At 36.7% G+C, this 19,509-nt stretch overlaps 1 protein-coding gene across 18 annotated transcripts in view; it reads left to right on the plus strand.

The window, feature by feature from the left end:
• The window catches only part of LOC106624555 (phosphatase and actin regulator 2), a 211,283-nt gene that overhangs the window by 92,324 nt on the left and 99,450 nt on the right, over nt 1-19,509 (plus strand). For 17 of the 18 annotated variants that reach the window (XM_070111423.1, XM_070111424.1, XM_070111431.1 and 14 more), the window contains 3 exons: nt 4,601-4,765; nt 5,150-5,248; nt 7,990-8,499. In XM_070111423.1, the coding sequence (XP_069967524.1) occupies nt 4,601-4,765; nt 5,150-5,248; nt 7,990-8,499 (774 nt within the window). The remainder of the gene's footprint in view (nt 1-4,600; nt 4,766-5,149; nt 5,249-7,989; nt 8,500-19,509) is intronic. The other variant, XM_070111434.1, reaches the window with a different exon arrangement.

The following is a 19,509-nucleotide window of genomic DNA, read 5'->3' on the forward strand; positions in this document are numbered from 1 at the left end:
AAAAATGATAACAATACCCACCCAGACCGTTCGCTTAGTGCTCCCAGCAAAAATGGTCCTTTAAGCGTAAGTGAGTGTGTGTGAGTGGATGATAAATTCAAACTGACACATTTATTTCGCACAAATTTCACTCGGAAACGTAAATGTTCGTTCGTTCTGCAGAGGCGAGGCCTGTGAGTATGAAGATATGCCGTAAAATGGACCGGAATTAAATGCGGTAGAGCTTTACTAATTCATTTTATGTGGCAAGTATTCTAATTTTATTTGGAAATACGGTTTTAATTGCCTAAATAACGGAAATAATAAGTTTTATATGAATGACTTGTCTTCCTTAACTCAATATATCTGAGATAACTGCTAAAAGAGGTTTACTTAGAATTATTGACGGGTGTCTAAAATGGAGGTTTGTGTTTGAGTACCTCGCTTCGTATTTGGAAATGAGTTGCAGTATCAGGCAGTAATCACCAAAATATATATGATGTAGCAACTGAAAGAATTTCGCTTTCATCAGAGCGATGATTACGGCGATGAAAAGACCAAATCATAAAGAAATTTTGTTTTTTTGCATTAATTTTCATTAAACGCTTTCAGATGAGAATTACTGCCAAAAGTGATTGAAAGAGAAGCAATGTAAAACAAAATAAAAGGTGGACATTCTACACACAAGTGTGCTAAATGCGCTGTGGTGAATATGGCTGACAAGATCGTGCCATTTGCTAAAATTTAGAGAGTAATTTATATCAATCAATCAATTACAGAATCCTGCAAATCAACTAATTAATGATATGATATATAAGTGACCCTTGTAAATAGAAATAATACAAGTAGTAACCTTGAATTCAATCTCGGCGAAAAGAAGTTTAGAAAATTTGCTCTCTTTTGTGAAGAAGACAATTTAGACATACCTCTACCTCAAAAGCCAGAAAACAAGAGCCCTCGCCGAGCTCGCTCAATTTTATTTTATACAAAAGTGCCAAAGACAATTAGTTTGGTCATTGTCGCTGCCGAAAGTGAAAACAAATAATTTGACAAAGCGAAATCCCTTCTGTTCGCGCACGAATGCCAGCAGCCAATCGTTAGGCGAGAATTCGGCAAAGGAATTAGTGTGTTTAATGAAATTATTTCTTTGTTCTGACAGCGGATTTGTGCATGCCGCGAAAATTTGGCGCGTAATTGGATGGAATTGTAGACGCATTGAAGCGAATGAAATTAAACAAAAACCACAAGTGCAGGCGTGTGTGTGTGTGTGTGCGGACTAGTATGCATTCAAGTACTTACACATGTAAAGCTGGATGTAAAAGCAATAAAAAATCCACAGTAATCCGATTAGTTGCGTCATACTCTTATCTTTACCACATACTATGGTATACTACGCTTTTTAATATACGAGTACATGTGTGTTTAAATATCAAGGAGTATATCCTGCCTCGACCCAAAAGGATTTAACTTGCGTTTTTTATTTTGGTTTAAATTTGCAATGCTGCTATAAATGTATATGCACATGTATATGGACAAGTATACTCTACTACTCTTGTAAAGATCATTATTTATGCAAACTTCGCAAAAAAAAATATTTGAATGTGACCGTAGGCATAAGTAATTACAAGATGTTCTTATAAAATTAGGAAAGATCTCATTTCATGGCTTTTAGTATTTTACTCCCTAGCTGCTTTTATAAAAAAAGCCGGAATATTTATGGTAAACACGTAAAGCTTTGTGTGAATATATTATATGCATTTCCATGTCTATAATTCTTGATAATTTTGAAGTAATATTTTGTTGACTTTACTTATAGTCGCATAGTTTTCTCCACATAATCTCTACCTTATTCAGAAAGAAATAATCGATTACAAATTTGTATTTGTCATCTCTCTATAAAAGAAATTTTAATATTGTGCATATGCTGCTGAGCTGATCAAATTTGACCCGGACTGCCAAAAAAATCACTTTCACGCGTTTGAATACAAATCCTAATCATCGCCTTAAAAAAAGAAAAAAAGGGGAAAAAAACGCTTGATTCAATTATCCATACACTTACTATAAGTCTTGTTGAGAGGGGTCCCGCCTACATTGTCAAGCATTTCTTTTGTTTCCTCTACTCAACGTCGCAAATGCAAAATATTCAGATCTTTTGGTACGAGTCTATTATTGACACACTTCATATGCAAAACATTGACCAAACTTTTTTGATGTTATCGTCATTAACCAGGGGTGTATTAACAGAGCTGGCTAGCATGCCGCAAGTTTTCGATGGTTTAATAACCTGCACTGCATGCTTAGGCACACTAAAATGTTTGTATTCGTGATAAAGTTGACTACCCAAAACACTCCTGCAACATTTTTAACGAAAAATTTTTAACAAAATTTTAAGCAACTCGTTAATTTTCCTTAGATAATTCAACTGAATAAAATGAGCCAAATTTGAAACATCTTTCCTCAAGAAAGATGAAATTCTAAAAAACTTTTAAAGAAGTAAGAAAGTAAAAAATAATATTAATTCACAATAAAATATCGCCACGTTCTCAGCGATCGAATTTTTTGTTGTTGTTGCATGCCATAATCAATTTATCGTGTTTACTTGCCGATCCGCAAGCAATCGGCTTGACTGCTGCCTGGTAGCCGTCAGCCACTGTTTCAAGGCGCGTGCAACAACAGTTGCAGCAACTCGCTCACAAATGGCATTACAGGAAGTGCAACAGTGAAGTGCAACAGAAAAATGCAAGCACAACAAACGCGACAAAGAAACAAAAACAGAGACAGCAACAATGCAAAATAAAACTAAAAGTGGATTAGATGTGCTGGACGTGAGCTGGAAACGGAGGCAATGAGGTAATTTTGTGTTACACGAAAACGTGATGTTGACCAGTTTGAGCAGCAAATAGCGGCAATGTAATCACCTTGGCTACTTGGCTACCGTTGCGCATATTTCGTTCGTTCGTTGTTTTTTCATGTTGTTGTGGCGTGTAGCAGCAACTGTTGCACGCCGTACAAGTGCAGGCATCTCGGGGCAGATAATGGTACAAATCTGCGGTCAAACAACATGTGTGTGTGTGTATGTGTGAGTGCGCTTTAGTAACAAGCGATTTGCAGCTTGTTCGGCTTGCCTACAGTCCGTTGTACGTTGGTGGGCTCCCGAACGGTTTCTGGCTCAAACGCACAACTCTCTGGTACAAGTGGAGCGACCGTAAATGGCGATGTCAGCGTGTCAGCGAAGCGTCAGCGAATTTACATGTACAAATGTATGCACGTACTCAATAAGTTTGAAGCACGATCAATCTCAGTGCACTAAAAACCGTTAAGCGAAAAAAATTCGAGATTGAGATGAGGCTTAAGTAAAGTATCTGTATTGATATATAATATTGTGTATTCATACTCAAATTTCGTGGCACTGTCGCCCACCAAATATTCTCCTTAAAAATTCCTCAATATTCTAAACCAATCGCACTTTTAAATTCTATCGACTTCATTCAACCGTGAATTGCTTTCACTTTTGACAATTTTGTCAGTTTATAATTAGATTGGCTTTGGTCCTATAGCCCATCGACCCAGAGTCAAATAAGCGTGTTATTACCCTCCCTCCTCCACTTTATCCTATTCATCTGCAGCTCATTTGCATTTAGAAGTTTAATCGAAAATCGATAATTGTGACTTTAAAGGACGCCTGTAAATGTGTGAAGGATACAACAAGCAAACAAACATTTTCACGAGCATGTACTGCTCTCTTGTTTCATAGGCGTATATTGTGAGCATACGGTAAGAATATATGTATGTACTTAAACGACCTTTGAAATGTGGTAGAATCTATTATAAGCACATTTACTACCAAATATATATTAAAACAATTTTTAGAAATAGTTTCGGACGCCAATTTCAACAACAACAATTTACTTTTTGGTGGGAATGAAGCCTCACTTCATAAATCCTGTTACGTTGTTTAGTCGAATGTGTTTTTCAGCGCTCTTTGCTAAAGCTAGATATTACGTAAAAAAATATTTTTCTTCTAGATTTTTGACATACCTAAACGGAAACATTTAGCGCAAATATTTCCTCTTACCAATTTCCTCATTGACTTTACGCAACTCTGTATTTAATCATATTCAATCCACTCTGGTGTAATTGCTACCCTGCCATGTTTCTATGCTTGCATTGTCATCGTGCTAAGATCGGTAAACCGTGAGTGAGGTGTCTGCTTGCCTGCTTGAGTTAAGCCGGAAGTTAACTGCCTGTTACTATCACAATTTATATAATTGTTGGTGACTACTTGTGCAATTACAGCGTCAATTGTTATCTCACTCCTTTTTTTGTTGTTTCCTTGAGTTATTACATTCGTTTGTGCTTTAGTGTTGACTATTAATTTTTAGAGTAAAATTGTTTTTTTCAAACAAGTGGTTTATCATTAAGCAAATTAGTGACTAAAATCAATCTGAAATACATTTTGAAGGAAATTGCTGATATCAATCATTTGAATAAGCAAAATGTTTTGTGTTGTGAGTACTGCATTCTTCGATTAATTGTTTTTACAAGTGAGGTTAAAGAACTTTCCGTAAAAATTTACCACCGATTTTTAATAAGCATCTTTTCCCTTCCTTTATACTTTCAGCCAAAAAGCAAAATGGTGCTGCCCTGCGTACAAACAGTCTTGGCTCCGGCACACGCACACCCCCGCTCGAGCGTAAAAGCAAGTTGAGTGCTTTGGGGCGATTCTTTAAGCCGTGGAAGTGGCGGCGGAAAAAGAAGAGCGAAAAATTCGAAGCAGCTTCCAAGTGTAAGTACCAATAAACTACCTCTTAGCCTTAGTACGTATGTATGTGTGTACAAATGTCTTAACTACTTGTCGTAAGGCTAATTTAAGCCACTAGCACACCAACTAATTCACACACTAATCCGCACACTATTTCTTACACTAACACCACGAAATTGGCAAAGGGAAAAATTATTTTTTTTTCAAAAGCATTAAAGACGCTTACGCTCAAACTCACCATTACTTTTTACTTCTTCTTTTTCTTTGGATTTTTGTTTCTGCATTACTTTTATTTCATTTTCGTTTTCGGCTTGGCTTTTCTATTTTATTTTATTTTGTTTTTTATTTCATTTTATCGCTAACAACAACTTGCTTGATCCACTACCCGATTTCTCGTTTGCTCCGCAGCACTTGAACGCAAAATATCGGTACGTGCCAATCGTGAGGAGCTTGTGCAAAAGGGTATACTGTTGCCAGAGAGTCCACTGGGGAATATACAGGAGCCAGGTGAGTAAGCGGATGCGGAGCAGGTGCGGACGCAGGCGTTGAATATGCTCGAGCTTCCCCTCGTAGTAGGATTTATGTCATACCACTGAAATATCTGTCGAATGCAAAGCGCTCTTATGCAAAAATAACGGAATATTAATGTGTGCAATTGCGTTCGTTGCATGTGCTCATAGCTATATGTTAGAGAGAGAGAGAGAGAGAGAGTGAAAGTGGGAAGCGTTTGTGCTACTGAAACTGTTGCATTATTTTAGGCGCTGTGGCAAGCAATCGGTTTAACTGCTCCTTCAGATTTGATAAATATGCACGAACTCTGTATGCTTGTAGTTCGCTGCCATTAATATGCAACGCTTTAGCTGCAAGACTCTCATACTTGACACATGTACCCCTATTAGGGAAGACGGTAAATAAAATTCTTAGACAACACTATGCACTCTTAAAAAATGAATTTTGTGATTATGTTGTGTCCTAAAACATTGTGTCCAGTAAACATGTTCCGATATCTGATGCTTGTGTTTTGTTTTGAAGACACCCTGTACTAAAACAATTTTTAATTTTTTAACTTTTATGATGCTTGTTTCCATTTCCTGCACATTTCATATTTCAGTTTACGTTTTTCCTTTGTACAAATTTGTACTTGTGTTGATTGGTTTCTCAAAGACACTGGCGCTTCAGCGAAATATCTTCAAAATTTTATACCATCTGATCAAATTTGACCCGGAATGACAAAAAAAAAAGAAGCACATTTTTATGTATTTTAATATTTTTTTTTTACCGCTCACAAAATAGGCTCGTGAGTCAATACAAGCATGCCAACGCTTAACCCAATTTTTCATGCACTTGCAATAAGATTCAGGTCTTTTGATACGAGTCTACTATTGGCACTCTTTATCTTTAACTTTTTCGATATTATCGTCATTAACGGAGGTGGACGGACAACACGCATGAGGCAAGCTTTCGATGACTTCAGGACCTGCACTAAATGCTTGGTGCTACTCAAATATTTGTATTCGTGTTAAGTTGACTACCCAAAAGAGTGCCGCAACAATTTTAACGATTTCATTGGAAAAACAAAATTTCCAGCAAAACAGTTTTTAAAATTAAAACTTTATTTCACCACATCCTAATGTATAACTACGAGAAAGTGTGCACACAATAATTCTGCAAGCTCATTTTTGCAGGCATCACGTTTGACTTTGTACAGATAAGCAAAATAGTACATTATCTTACCTACCTTGCAACGTTGCATTCATACAGGCGCTAAAACTAATGAGGGCGCCTGCACACGCGCTAGAGTTGTGAATTATCAACAAATGCTAACTTCGCCGTAATTTAAGTTTGAAGAAACATTGTGAAGAGCAAAAAATTAAAATTTACTGTAAAGAGAAATAGGCGAAGTGCACTTTACTGTGTGCTTTGTATACTTGTGTACATCTATTTTCAATAAATATAAGTATGTATCTACATTTAAGCACTTTGCCATTTTTATACGCTTCGGCATACGATACCACTCGCACACTTGAAAGTAAGCTGAGCTAGTTCTCCGCTCTGCAGTTTTTAAGCCGCTTCCAAAATGCTTTTTCATATATTTGGATGTTTTATGGTCTTAAAGTGTCTTTTTGCAATAAATAAAAATTAAAGGAGATTTTTCGGGCTGGAGAGTAGTTTTCAGCTCCAACACGCTATGCATTGCGAGGCGTCGTTCATTTCATTTTCAAGTTGCCGCTCGCGAATTCCACACGTCGCTCTTAAAGTATGCGCGTTTTTTTTTGCCGACTTGGCTGTCAATTTTTAATTGCATGCAAAGTGCATTTCTGATTCGCTCACCACGTTTTCACTTTGCGCGTTTCTTTCTCGATTCAATTTGCTTTAACTGACTGCATACATGCTATCGGACTATGACAGGCAGGCAGAGCTCGCACATGTGTACATATCGGCAAGAGGTTAGTGAGGATAACCTAGCCGGGCATACCGCTGTCAGTCATAATCAAATCACGTCTCGACACGCCACGTCAGCTGATTCACGTTGAAGAACCTTCTGATGAAGTGCTGGCATCCGTGGCATGTAGGCGACGAAAATGGAAATGTAATGAAAGCACAAACAATATTTTTTTGACCCTGAAATTGAAAGTCAAAGCAAATTTTAATATTCCCTTGATTCGTGAACATTTTTACTCACATACTGAATTCGGAATTTCAAGGTCATTGCTCAGTAGAAGGTGCCGGAGTTTAGTATTAGCGTAGATTCTTTATAGAATATTTTTCTTATTTTATATTTTTTTCCTTATTTACTACAATATGAAATATCTAGGAAAGAGTTTGAATCTATTATGAAAAATGTTAAAAAATTCTTTTCTTCTGAAGATTTGAAATAGATCCTATCCCTACTTTCATATAAAATGCTTAAATTCATGCGTGTTTTTATAATTGCATCGCTGAGCGGCAATTAAATGCAATTAATTCAAAGATGGTGAGAATACAATAAAACTGTGCACTAGTTTCATATTGAGTGTCATTCAAAGCTTTTTTTTAGTACCGCTAAGCACCAACAGATGGCGCCATACAAACTAAACCTCGCAACTTAAAGCTCCCATTTGCCAATCAAGCTTTTCTCTCAACTTGTATTCTAAATATATACTTACATCTGTTCACATTACAGTTAGTTAGCGTTTTGCAAATGCAACTGTACATAAGCTTGGAACTTTATGTTTGTCACTTTCTCACACACCTCTCCACTCCCACAGGTGAGGATGCGTACTTCAATTCAAATGCTAACACATCCAACAACATCGCCAACGGTTCCATCCTTTCCGCCGCCAATAACAATAACAACAACAATAACAGTAATGGCGGCGCACTTCAAAATTCCATAAACACCACCACGGCTGGCAGTGCCGGGGGCGCACTCATTAGCCAGCAGCAGTTGCAACAGCAACAGCAGCAACAACAACAGCAGCAGCAGCAGCACCAAATGGTGAATGTACCAACATCCATATCTGTGCAACAGTTCAATGCAATGAACGGTGTCAACAACAACAACGGCAGTAATAGCGGTGTCGGTGGTGTAAACAATTCTAGTGGTAGTAACGGCCAGAATGGGGGAGGCGGCGACGTTTCACCCATGTCGAACGTGCCGCACTCGCAGTCGGCACCGCACCAGCTGGGGCAGCCGCCGCCGCAAACACCTCTGGCGCAGCATCATCAGGCGTTAGCGCAACAGTTGCAGCAACGATTTGCCATAAGCAATAATAACGGTGAGTAAGCTTTCCGCTTACTGTCGAGCAATGTAGTGGAACCTCAATTTGAGTTTGGCCTCTCACTTAAAATCTCGTTTCGTCTATACTTATACATGTTTTATATTGTTTAAGGCACATGTATTGAGGTACCACTGTGCTCCACTACATATTTGTTTCAATGTATTTGTATCAGAGCCGTGCTATTAATCACTTTTTTGTTGTTCTCTTTTTGCAGGTAAGTTTCATTCAATTACCAAGTTAATAAACCAGCAAAGCGGTGAGTTTACGAAATAATTAAAAACTCACTACATATTCCTACGCACGTACGAAACCCGGTTGCTGTAGTTAATATAATTAAGAATGAGCTGATAAGTATCGTGTCATTTACACACTACACAAACTTCAAATTATCGCTTAAAATTACCCACTCGCTTTCGAAATAGTTGGAGATAAAAACCATAAAAATTCTACAATCGGTAAATTCCTTAATTAAAAGGGGTAGCGGTTAAATAGGTGAAAAAATCAAAAGAATTTTCTTATCACATTTCGGTGAAAAATACCAAAAAATTTTGCTATTTTGTTGTTCTTCTTGTTTATTTTTTTATTTTATTTTTTTTTTTATTGATAAAGGAAAAATGGAATCGAGGGGTTTGATGAAAGTAACGAAACAACTGTTTTAAAATTTAACTTTCTATAGAAGATGTTCAAATTAAAACTTTTAACATGTAGCAACATTTCGCAAAAGTTTTTCCCTAAATCTCCTTGCTTTGATGTCCAAATTATAATATTTCGGTAATCTGTCAAATATCATAGAATTCAGCTTTTAAAGATGTGACAACCGACTATAGCTATAAGCTTTCTAAACATTTATTCGTGTGGTTGTTGTGGGGCTTACCTTGAATTTCTTTTTACTTACAAATTTCAATCAAATTGCAACTTTCTGGCAGTGGTTTCAAAAACCTAAAAAAATTATCCTTTCTAATATTGTTTTACGCTTGAATATCAACATTTCCAATTCTCAAAGCAACTCGCAGTTAATCTACTACATAATTTCACACACGCACTATATATGCGATGCAATGCAGTGAGCAGGATTGCATTGAAAGGCCTACTTTTAGGGGAGCATCAGCGAAGACTCTCCGTTGGAGTACGCTATAAAAATGTTGCTCATACGCTGCGGGGTGCTCTGGCAGGAGTGCGAACAAACATTTGCGCAATGTTTATTTTGCATTCTGCTTCGTCTGCTGTTTCGCATTTTACCGCTTTTTACTTAATGCTTCTTGCCTTATGCGTTCGCCATACGCTTTATTACTTTTTCGTCATAAATACATACATACATATGTATGTATATCCACATTTGTGTATCCTATCGAGCAGCTCCTGTGTGCAGATAACCGGTGATGGCATGCGAAGTCATTTCATGAAGTTATATTGAAGAGTGGCCAGCGAAAACTGATGAAATGAATGAATGGTGGCACGAACCAATGGACTGGAGATGGACATCGGTTGAATAATGACTGAGGGTGTAATACATTAACACACGTGCGAAAGTCGTCATATGTATCCATTTTAGTACTTGTATATTATCTGATATGAGCACACATATGTGGTTGGAGTTAATGCATAGAAAATGTATATGCAAATCTGATGAACCGTTATGGTATGCAAAAGCGTGCCGCTTGTTTTCATACTCAAGAGTAGTATATTTTATTTTTATCCATGGGCAATATGTTTAGCTGAAGAAATTGTAAATGCAAAGTTGGCTTAAGTTGGGGCATATTTTACAGCTATAACTTCTGGCTTTAGCACGCTCTAGCTTACTATTGTCAGTTAGAATACACTTTTAGCAGATGATGCACTTTATGGATATTTATTTGTTCAGTAATTTATTTATTACTATTTTTATTTCTCTTCTTTCTCTTTCTCTACTGCTCGTATTTTTCATATAAACATATTTAATATATACCTATATACGTTGATATGTATGTATGATATGTATTACCTAAATTTTCCATCTTTTTTCTACAAAAATTATTGCCTTTCATTATTTGTTTTCGAAATTTTTGATTTCTATTTATGTGGTAAATACCAGATGCATATTTAACCAAATCACTTTTGTTGTTGTGGCTGACAGATACACACACACATATCATGTACATTGCATCAAGTTTTATCGCAACAACTTGAATAATTGTTTGTTTTACTGCGTATCGCACAACAGTTCGGACAAGCAGATAAGCATCAGCTATCAAATAACCATAAAATTAGCATTCCACCAGTAAAGCACATAAATGTCATAACATACTTACATGCCGATACTCACATCCACGCATAAAGTTTCCAAAAATAGTTTGGGCAATAAAACGGTGGATTCACTAAGCTCTGTAGTAATCAAAACACACATGTCAACACCTAGGACATCCTTAAGGGGCACACCTAGTGTGACAGCCAGAAAGCGTAGAAAAAAAAAAGAAAGTACGGTTAAGGAAATCAAAACTAATTTGTCAAGCGTTTTTCAAAAAAAGTTTAATGTAACCCGAAATTTTGGTCAAAATTCGATTTTTGATCTGATCAAAAAACTGATAAGTCATTGTATGTAGAATTATATACAGAACAGGTAAGAAAGGATGATCGGATCATCTAGCTAGCGCCAAAAAGGCTTTATGGTGACCCGGTGAAGTCCAAATTCTATTTCTCTTTTAACAATAGCGGTGAATACAAGCAATGGTCTAGTTAGCTTTGAGAGTAACTAAACTGTACAGGCTTGTACTATTATCAATTTTAACTTTCGTGATCCATCTATTATGACACCTTTGGGAGAAAGGATTGTGTTTTCGATTATGTGATTCAAGATCTCGTTGATGCTAGAGAGTAATGTAAAGAAGAACTCTTTAGATCAGTGTGTATATGGCATAGGCCAAGTCAAACGCCGCACGCTGGTTAGTGCATCCATGTAAGAAATAAGAAAATAGAATGCAAAAAAATTGGACGCCTCCAAAAGACAACAAAATGCAGCAAATAGAAATAAGCAGCAAATTCGAAAAATCGCTGAAAAGCCGAGTAAGATTTACAGAATACAACAATAAATGACTAATGGTAAGTGCCGACGCGCGTCATTTGTCCGATAATTTGTTTATATTCAATAACCACATATACACCCTCATAGAGAGGCAATATGCGTATTGGTATCTCCATGTTTTTTTCTCAATTTTCTTTTGTGCGCATATTCTTAAACGCCAGTTCATCGGTATGCGGGTGGGCGGTTAGGTGGCACAGCTTGTGCGAGCGCTTACAGTGGGTAGAGTGGCGCCTTTTATAGTATTTTCCTCGACTTGCTCTCAACGCGAAATTGCGCTCTTCGACTCTCACAAATGTTGTTGGCGTTAAGTGTTGCTGTTGCGATGTATTTTTTTTTGTTGATTAAATTAGTGGGTTTTTCAAGTTGACTATTGGAAATAGTTATAGAATTTTTTTGATCATATTCTAACATAAAAGTCTTCTTATCGGAGGGAATATATGTATATATATATTATTAATTTTTAATATAATTAGTTTCGAAAATTATTGTGAAATCATATCACAATTCAATATTTCTTTAAGAATTGGATAATTTTCTTTAACATGCAATCTGAATTCTGTTGCTGTGGCAACTCTTTACTTGCCATTGCTTTTTCGCGAGCATGTTTTCGTTCTATCAGAGACGTCAAGCAGTGGACTCTACGCTCAAAATTTTGATTATTGCCGTTGCTGTTATTGCATTTGCTCATTTATGGTAGAATTCGTGGAAGCGCGCATTTAGCGCTCTCAATGCGCCCGCAATCGTCAACGGGTCAGTGAAAAATACATTCAGTTGACATCCGAAATACGTTGGACACGTACAACAGTGGCGGCGGCGACTATAGCAACGCGCAAACGACGTTTGACAAACTGATTAATGTGAAAAGTGCACAATTTGTTGTGGTGATGGCCAACTTATTAATTTTCCAACTCACGCTGGTGTGCAAAAGTTAATTTTGCTGTGCTGCACGGCGCGTGCAACCACCCACCAACCGCAATATATAACGGGACCACAGACCCTTGGTGCTCAGTGCGTCGAACCGTTGAAGTCAGAGTTGTAATTTCCATGTGATGCCAAAGTGTTTGTGTGTGCTTGTGGTCACTCGTTCTCTGCGTCGTGTCTAAACGCGCCTGGCGAAGGAGACGCATGTGAAAGGGTCGAAAATAGAAAAGTGAGCAAACAAAGTGCATGGAAAATCAGCGAAAAAGATTTCGCGAACATTTTCTGAAGTCAGGGAACATGCCTTAAAGTATTAATAGCTATAAATAACGGAAAATTAAGCGGTTTAATGTGTATGCATATAAAATTTTTCTGAATAAATTTGTATTAAATGCGCGAAAAAGTGTGAAGCTATATATTATACTTAGCCACTAAGTTAAGACACCGATTTAGCAATAATTTTTACTCGTTGTTGTTATAGTGCTCGTGGAGTGTACTAACGAAGTTCCATAACACACAACCGGCAATAAAAACTAAATCAGAAATGGTAAAATGAAAAAATTGCAATACAACACCAATAAAAACAACTAAAATACATGAAAACACTGTCGCTGAAATGTTGAGAAAAATTACCGACAATTATGGCAACACAGTGAGCGCAGCTGTACCCCAAACGCAGTTGCAGCAACAGCATTAAAAAGCAATAAATTCTAAAGCCATAACAGCCGAAATTAAAACAATCAGCAACGTAACATCGTTAATGGCTCACTTTATGGTTGTTTCGAGTAAATAGGAAAATCCAATACATTTTAGCTTGAAATCACATCGTAAATAAAAAGATGACAACGTCACACGAAACTGTCCCGTTATTCATAGTGATTACAAAGCCAACAACTACAACAAAAATATTAACTAGTTGTAATCGAAATTTAGCAAAGTGTGCGCTGCGGAGAATATGAAATCCAGTGAGTGAAAACAAAAAAACAAAAATTAAATAAATAATAAAATCGACGGCAAGGCGAGAAATTTGTTTTTACAGTTAAAACATACGTGTATTCTTAATTTAAAAATAAATATGCGAAAATTGACAGAAAGTGGTGTTGCCTACTGAAATTTGTGGTGAATTCAACAAATATTAAATAAAATATTTTGTTAACTAAAACAAAAAGAAACTACGCAGCTTTTCGAAAGTATTTTTTCTTTGGTTTTAATACTTGTTATACTATTGTATTTTTTGATGATGACCTATCAATGGATTTGTTTACTATTTCAAAACAATGCTGCCTCTTTATTTTTTATACCCTGAACAGAGTATATTAAGTTTGCCACGAATTTTGTAGCATACAGAAGGAAACGTCGGAGACCCTGTAAAATATATACATAAATGATCAACATAATGATCAACCGTCTGTCTGTCTGTATATGTATATACGAACTAGTCCCTCAGTTTTTGAGATATCGATCTGAAATTCTGCACACGTCCTTTTCTCTCCAAGCAGCCGCTCATTTGTCGGAACGAAACAACTGAACAATCGGAATCAAGTGCTTGTATAGAAAACTTTTTCATTTGACGAGATATCTTCACGAAATTTTGTACGGGATATTGCCTAAGTTAATGTAGCAATCTTCGAAGATATTGTTTAGATGGGATCACTTTGGCATATATATAGCTGCCATACAAACTGAACGATCGGAATCAAGTTCTTGGAAGGAACCTTTTGTGTTTGTGTAGGGCATTATAGCTTCGGTGCAACCGAAGTTAACGTTTTTTCTTGTTTTGTCAGTCATGTTGCTATATCTAATGTCAATGGATTTCGTTAAGATACTCTCTCTTGCTTAGATTTTTGGAATTTGCAATAGAAGAAGCTGATCTATTAACTCATGATGTAATAATGATCTTTAGAATTAAATCATTTAGATTCTGAGTGTAACCTACAAGATTCATTGGACTGTCGTTGAATTGTTTTTCCCTAAAACATCTTTTTTTTCCTGAACTTATTTGCATCTGAAATTGCATTCGCTCAAGAAATAAGCTTAAAGGAAATATATATGTATGAGGAAGTATACGGGTCAAAAGAATAGCAAATGAAGGTATAAGTTCGAATTTTTTAAGATATTAGGACTACTACTGAATTTATGCTTAATAAATTTTACCTATGAACAAAGTTGAAAACTAAATATTTGAGTACAAAATTAATGAACTTAACTAATATAAAGCCCATAAAACACGTTACTGTATTTATGGAGTTCCCTACGCACTCTCAAGCGCTGTGCTGCGAATATTTTTTATACACACGTTTATTTGGGGTTTGGTGGTTTCGGTCTAAGTACCAGATAACTGTTATTCTGATTTCTTTATACACTGTTATTAATGCTCGCTTTGCTTCCATGCTTGTGTATAAGGCTGTTGTATAGAATCCCTAAAAATATTTTATGCTGTTTGGTTCCTTTATCTTGCCAAGCTTCGCTTTATTTACCCCCTTCCATCTCATCGTGCTGCCACAATCGCAGCTTTAATGAAATCCCCTGCTTCGAGAGGCTTTGCTATTTCATTGGCAATCTTTTTTATTTTTCTTATCCTTTGTTTATATTTTTCTGTCTGCTCTTCTAGGTGTACATAACTATTAATAGAATGCACACCCATACACACTCCATGCTGCTACCAGTGGTTGGTTGCATGCCACAACTGACTGTCGTACAGTTGTTACTTACAACTCCGTTCGCTCTAAGCGCGCTCTCTCTGCAATCTATTACAATTTTTTGCGACTCCGTCTTAAAGCCAACGAATGTAGTTGCCCAACTACCGCAAACACACACAAACAGTGAACTACTCCATTAAACCGAAATGCTCGCCTTCGAGCGAACGCCTGCCAGTCGGTTAGTTTGCCTTCCGGTTCTTGCCGCTGCTTCAAGCTTTCTTTTTTCCGTTGGCTTTTCGCATGTTTTTGTTGGTGATCACAACAACATAATGCCTTCATTTTTATAATGATTAGAACGGTTTTCTGCGTGCAACAGACTGTGAAGTATTTCATTCGCGGTCTTTTCAGCTGCGCTGCAACGGAAATCGGATTCATAGTTGATGATTTTCTTTTTGTCCTTGTTTAATTCAAGCTTTTATCCAAAGAAACTTTCTTGCAGCCCTTCTCAAGCTCATTTATCCTATTTATATTTGCAGTTTTCTTTAAGCGCCACAGCGAAATTTCCGTGTGTCCAATTCGCCGCCAATATCCTCGCATTCCTTCTTCTATTTCTTGTGTGTTTTTGTCCAAATTATCCTCAGAAGCATTTCGCTCATTTTCGTTGTTGGCTGTTGCTTGTTGGCGCCGCTTTCTATAGTGTCTGAGGTCGTGAACCGTCGACCATCGACTGTCGACCGCTGTTGTTGTATTAATTTGCTTTGGTTTTGGTTGTTGTGGTTATTGTGCAAAATCCATGCGTCATGGCGAATTCGTGCAACCTTTTTTGCTCTTTGAAACACACACACACACATACATATTTCTGTGTGTAAATGCTTCGAGTGTGCATGTTGCAGTGGACTTATCATGTGACTCAGTGAACAAAGGATGTGAGGTTTATCTGCTCATATTTATACGCGTATAACTTTGCGCGTGTGTGTATTCAATGTGGTTTGCATTTGTCTGTGTTTTCCCAATAAAATTCAAACCGCGGAATATTCATAACTGCGCTGTGCTCATATGTGTGTGTGTGTGTGTGCGTAACCAAAGCTACGGTAAATTAGATTTTCAAATATTTAAAAAGTTTTGCCAAATGTTGTTCAACTTTTAATCAGCGTTGGGACTAGGAGTTTTATGACATTCGCCCTCAAAATTTTCGACTCTGTTGCTGTCTTGTGATAATCCGCTGTAATGTTCAATACTCAGCATTTTAACCTCAAAATATTTTGTGTCTTTTAACTTAATTTTTTGCTCAAATTTGTCGGGGTCTAAATAATCTGGTGTTCTGTGTTTTGAAATGTAGATTCTTGTTTACTTCGAAAGTACAAAATTCGATGCTAAAAGAGATGGAAATGTCAGTTCTTTTTTTTAACAAAAATTGGTATGCAATAGGCGATAAAGGTTAGAGCCAGGGTTAAATGAGACAGAGAAAAAAAATTCTCCTTTATCACACAACATCCGCAATTATGATAATCGAAGGCTGGAAAATTTCGATTTCGATTTTCAATGGCGTTATTTGCGATGATCTAAGACGAAAGCCAATGTCTGGCTGAAACACAGTAAACAAGTTTAACCTCTCGTATTTCTTATAGCCTCGCATTTTATTGCCTTTTTCTCTTAATTTTCACAGTTTGTTGCAGCCAAAAAGTAAATTGAATACATACGTACGTATGCATGTATTTGTATGAAACAATGCAATAATAATCCAAAAAAGTCCATTGTCAGTTCCCTTACATAATAAAAAAAAATTATATATATGAAAATGTATGTGCATATTTAGCCCCGGCAGATGTCTGCCCCGCCAGACTCTGGTAGATACATGTTGTCAAATTCGCCGGATTACACAGAATTACGAGCGGTGTCTAGCCAGTCTGCGCGTCACGAAGTAAAATGGATTCACTTTTATTTTAATTGTGTGTTGAGTGCTGCACTCTTCTTGCACTACTCTATATGTCCATCTGCCGCCATCACTCCACCTCTCTAATGGCAATTTGTCATTTTAATGCGATTGTGGCAAGTTCGCTGTACTCGCCGTAATTTCGGAAGTGGTAATGTCAGCTGTCGGAAACTTGAGTGGCTCTGAGTTCGTACGATGACAAACTTACATACGTTTCTTCGTGTGTGTGTGAATGCACAAGTATAATATAAATCAAAATTTCCGATCAACCGTGGAAATTTCAAGCTCGTATGTCTCTCACAACTTTTATCGTTCAGGAAGGCAATAATGCGTTAATCTAAATCCATAATAATAACAAGTAAGGAGGGCTAATTTCGAGTGCAAAGTATGCTAAATACCTTCAGGTGTTGGCAAAACTTTATACAGATTGACCGATATTTTCGGCAAAAAGTCAGCCATAGGCTCTGGGGTCCACATTTCCGGTATCTGCAGGCTTGAATAGTTCTGGATTATATTGGAAAGTTACATAAGGACGTCGAGATAATCTTATGTACCAAATTTGGTTCAAATTGATGGAATAGGTTCGGTGAAATGTGATTTTGCCTAAATGTGGGCGGTGCCGCGCCCATTGCCAAATATTAACAAGTAGACCTATAAAGCCCTTTTGTGTCATCTTGGATGTAACATTAAATGTCTGACGCATTTCATTATTGAATTACAGGTGAATTTTTGGGTGTTCAAGATGAGCCATATCTACCAAAAATTAAAGGAAATGGATTCTTATAGATCAACTCAACGAACTGGTGGACCATCTGTCATTTTGTCTTGAGTTTCTCCTTCTTTTTGAAGATCGTTTTATGCATTAAAACCGCTAGCTTTGGTGCCGTCCCAATATATGTACTGTGTTAGTAAGAATTTATGAGTCTGATCGACTTTAATATAAATTGCTTTTTACCGCTTTTTATCACGAGCTCACAGCATTCTACTTTCTGTGCGGATATTTTATGCATATTCTCTCTATTTAAATATGCACATCGCGAAACTTTTATTTCTTTTTCCTTCTCAAAGTTACTTCGAATATGTGTTAACTAGTTTCGATTGCATAATTCGCATATATTTCGTGCGATTCTATGCCAATACTTTTTGCTAACTAGTTTCACTATTCGCTGTGCTTGTGTTGGTTTTGATTTATTTGCGAATTTTTGTTATATAAATTTGCCTAACGCTTAGAAAAGTTCAGTCAACCACGCTGTTTGTATATTCTGTCGTATTCACTCTCGTATTTGCGCTAGACTTAAGCGGAAAGGCCATAAAATGGAGCGCCAAATAGACTTTTCATCTGGTGAATGTGTGTTTGGATGTGTGACAAAAACGTCAATTTGTGGAAATTCATAAAATACACTCGTATATATTATAACGGATTCCATTCGCCTGAAATAATTACTGGACATTACTTAGTGTCGTGTTTGCTGCTGTGCATATACACACGGGCATATACTTGTGGGCAAAAGTAGCTTTGTGTCTGAAATTTAACGCTTTTAAGGAAAGTTTAAATTGTAGCAATGAAACAACAATAGAAATAACAACATGAGAAACACTCATGGACATCCGCGCGTACACACACATACCTACAAGCATACTCGCTCGTATATTGCTGTATTGTTGTTTGATTTAATTCAATTAACTGCAAAATGATATTCCTTCAAATGTATAACTGTTATTTGCTTTTGGCTTTGTTTGATATACAATTTTGTATGTGATGAGGCAGAACACCATGTTCAAACTAAATTAGTCTTCAAAAGAATATCCATTTAAAGAAATATAAAAAATTCAAAAAGTCGCTTAAATCACTGAGTGAAAATTATATTCAAATCAACTTTCATTTTCAATGCTCTTTCATAACCCAAACACTGTACACTTCTCTCCTAGGTTATATAATAACATTAGAACCAAAGCATCGAGCCACTTCTATTAGTTTTCCTTCGCCCGGCGAATATAGAGAAAAAAGCATTAAATTAATACTGCTTATATTCAGAAGAACTAAATGGCCTTCCCCTCATCTTGCATACTCACCTACCATTTTAGATTCGCTAAACATTTTTGTGAATTAAAGAGTCGAACTTCATTCAAATTGTTCAAGTAGATTCGTGCGTATGTATGTGCTAGTGTAGCGAGTGTTGATTTCACACATGCAGCTCTCCACCGACAACAATGTGATATTTACTGCCGTTGTGTGTTTATTTAATTAATTGTGGCTGACTGTAAACAGTCAATTGGCTGATATCACGCATATGCTGATACCCTGACAAACACAAACACTTCACAATATACTTGTATATATACAAGTATGAAAATATTAATATGCTGTTATATGCGTGGAGAGTACTTAGACATAAGAGCGGGAATTAACTCGTGATACATACGCTTCTAGTAATGATAAGCCAAATATTTATTATTAT

The sequence above is a fragment of the Bactrocera oleae genome, chromosome 6 (genome assembly GCF_042242935.1).
Source record: "Bactrocera oleae isolate idBacOlea1 chromosome 6, idBacOlea1, whole genome shotgun sequence".
Classification (NCBI taxonomy): domain Eukaryota; kingdom Metazoa; phylum Arthropoda; class Insecta; order Diptera; family Tephritidae; genus Bactrocera; species Bactrocera oleae.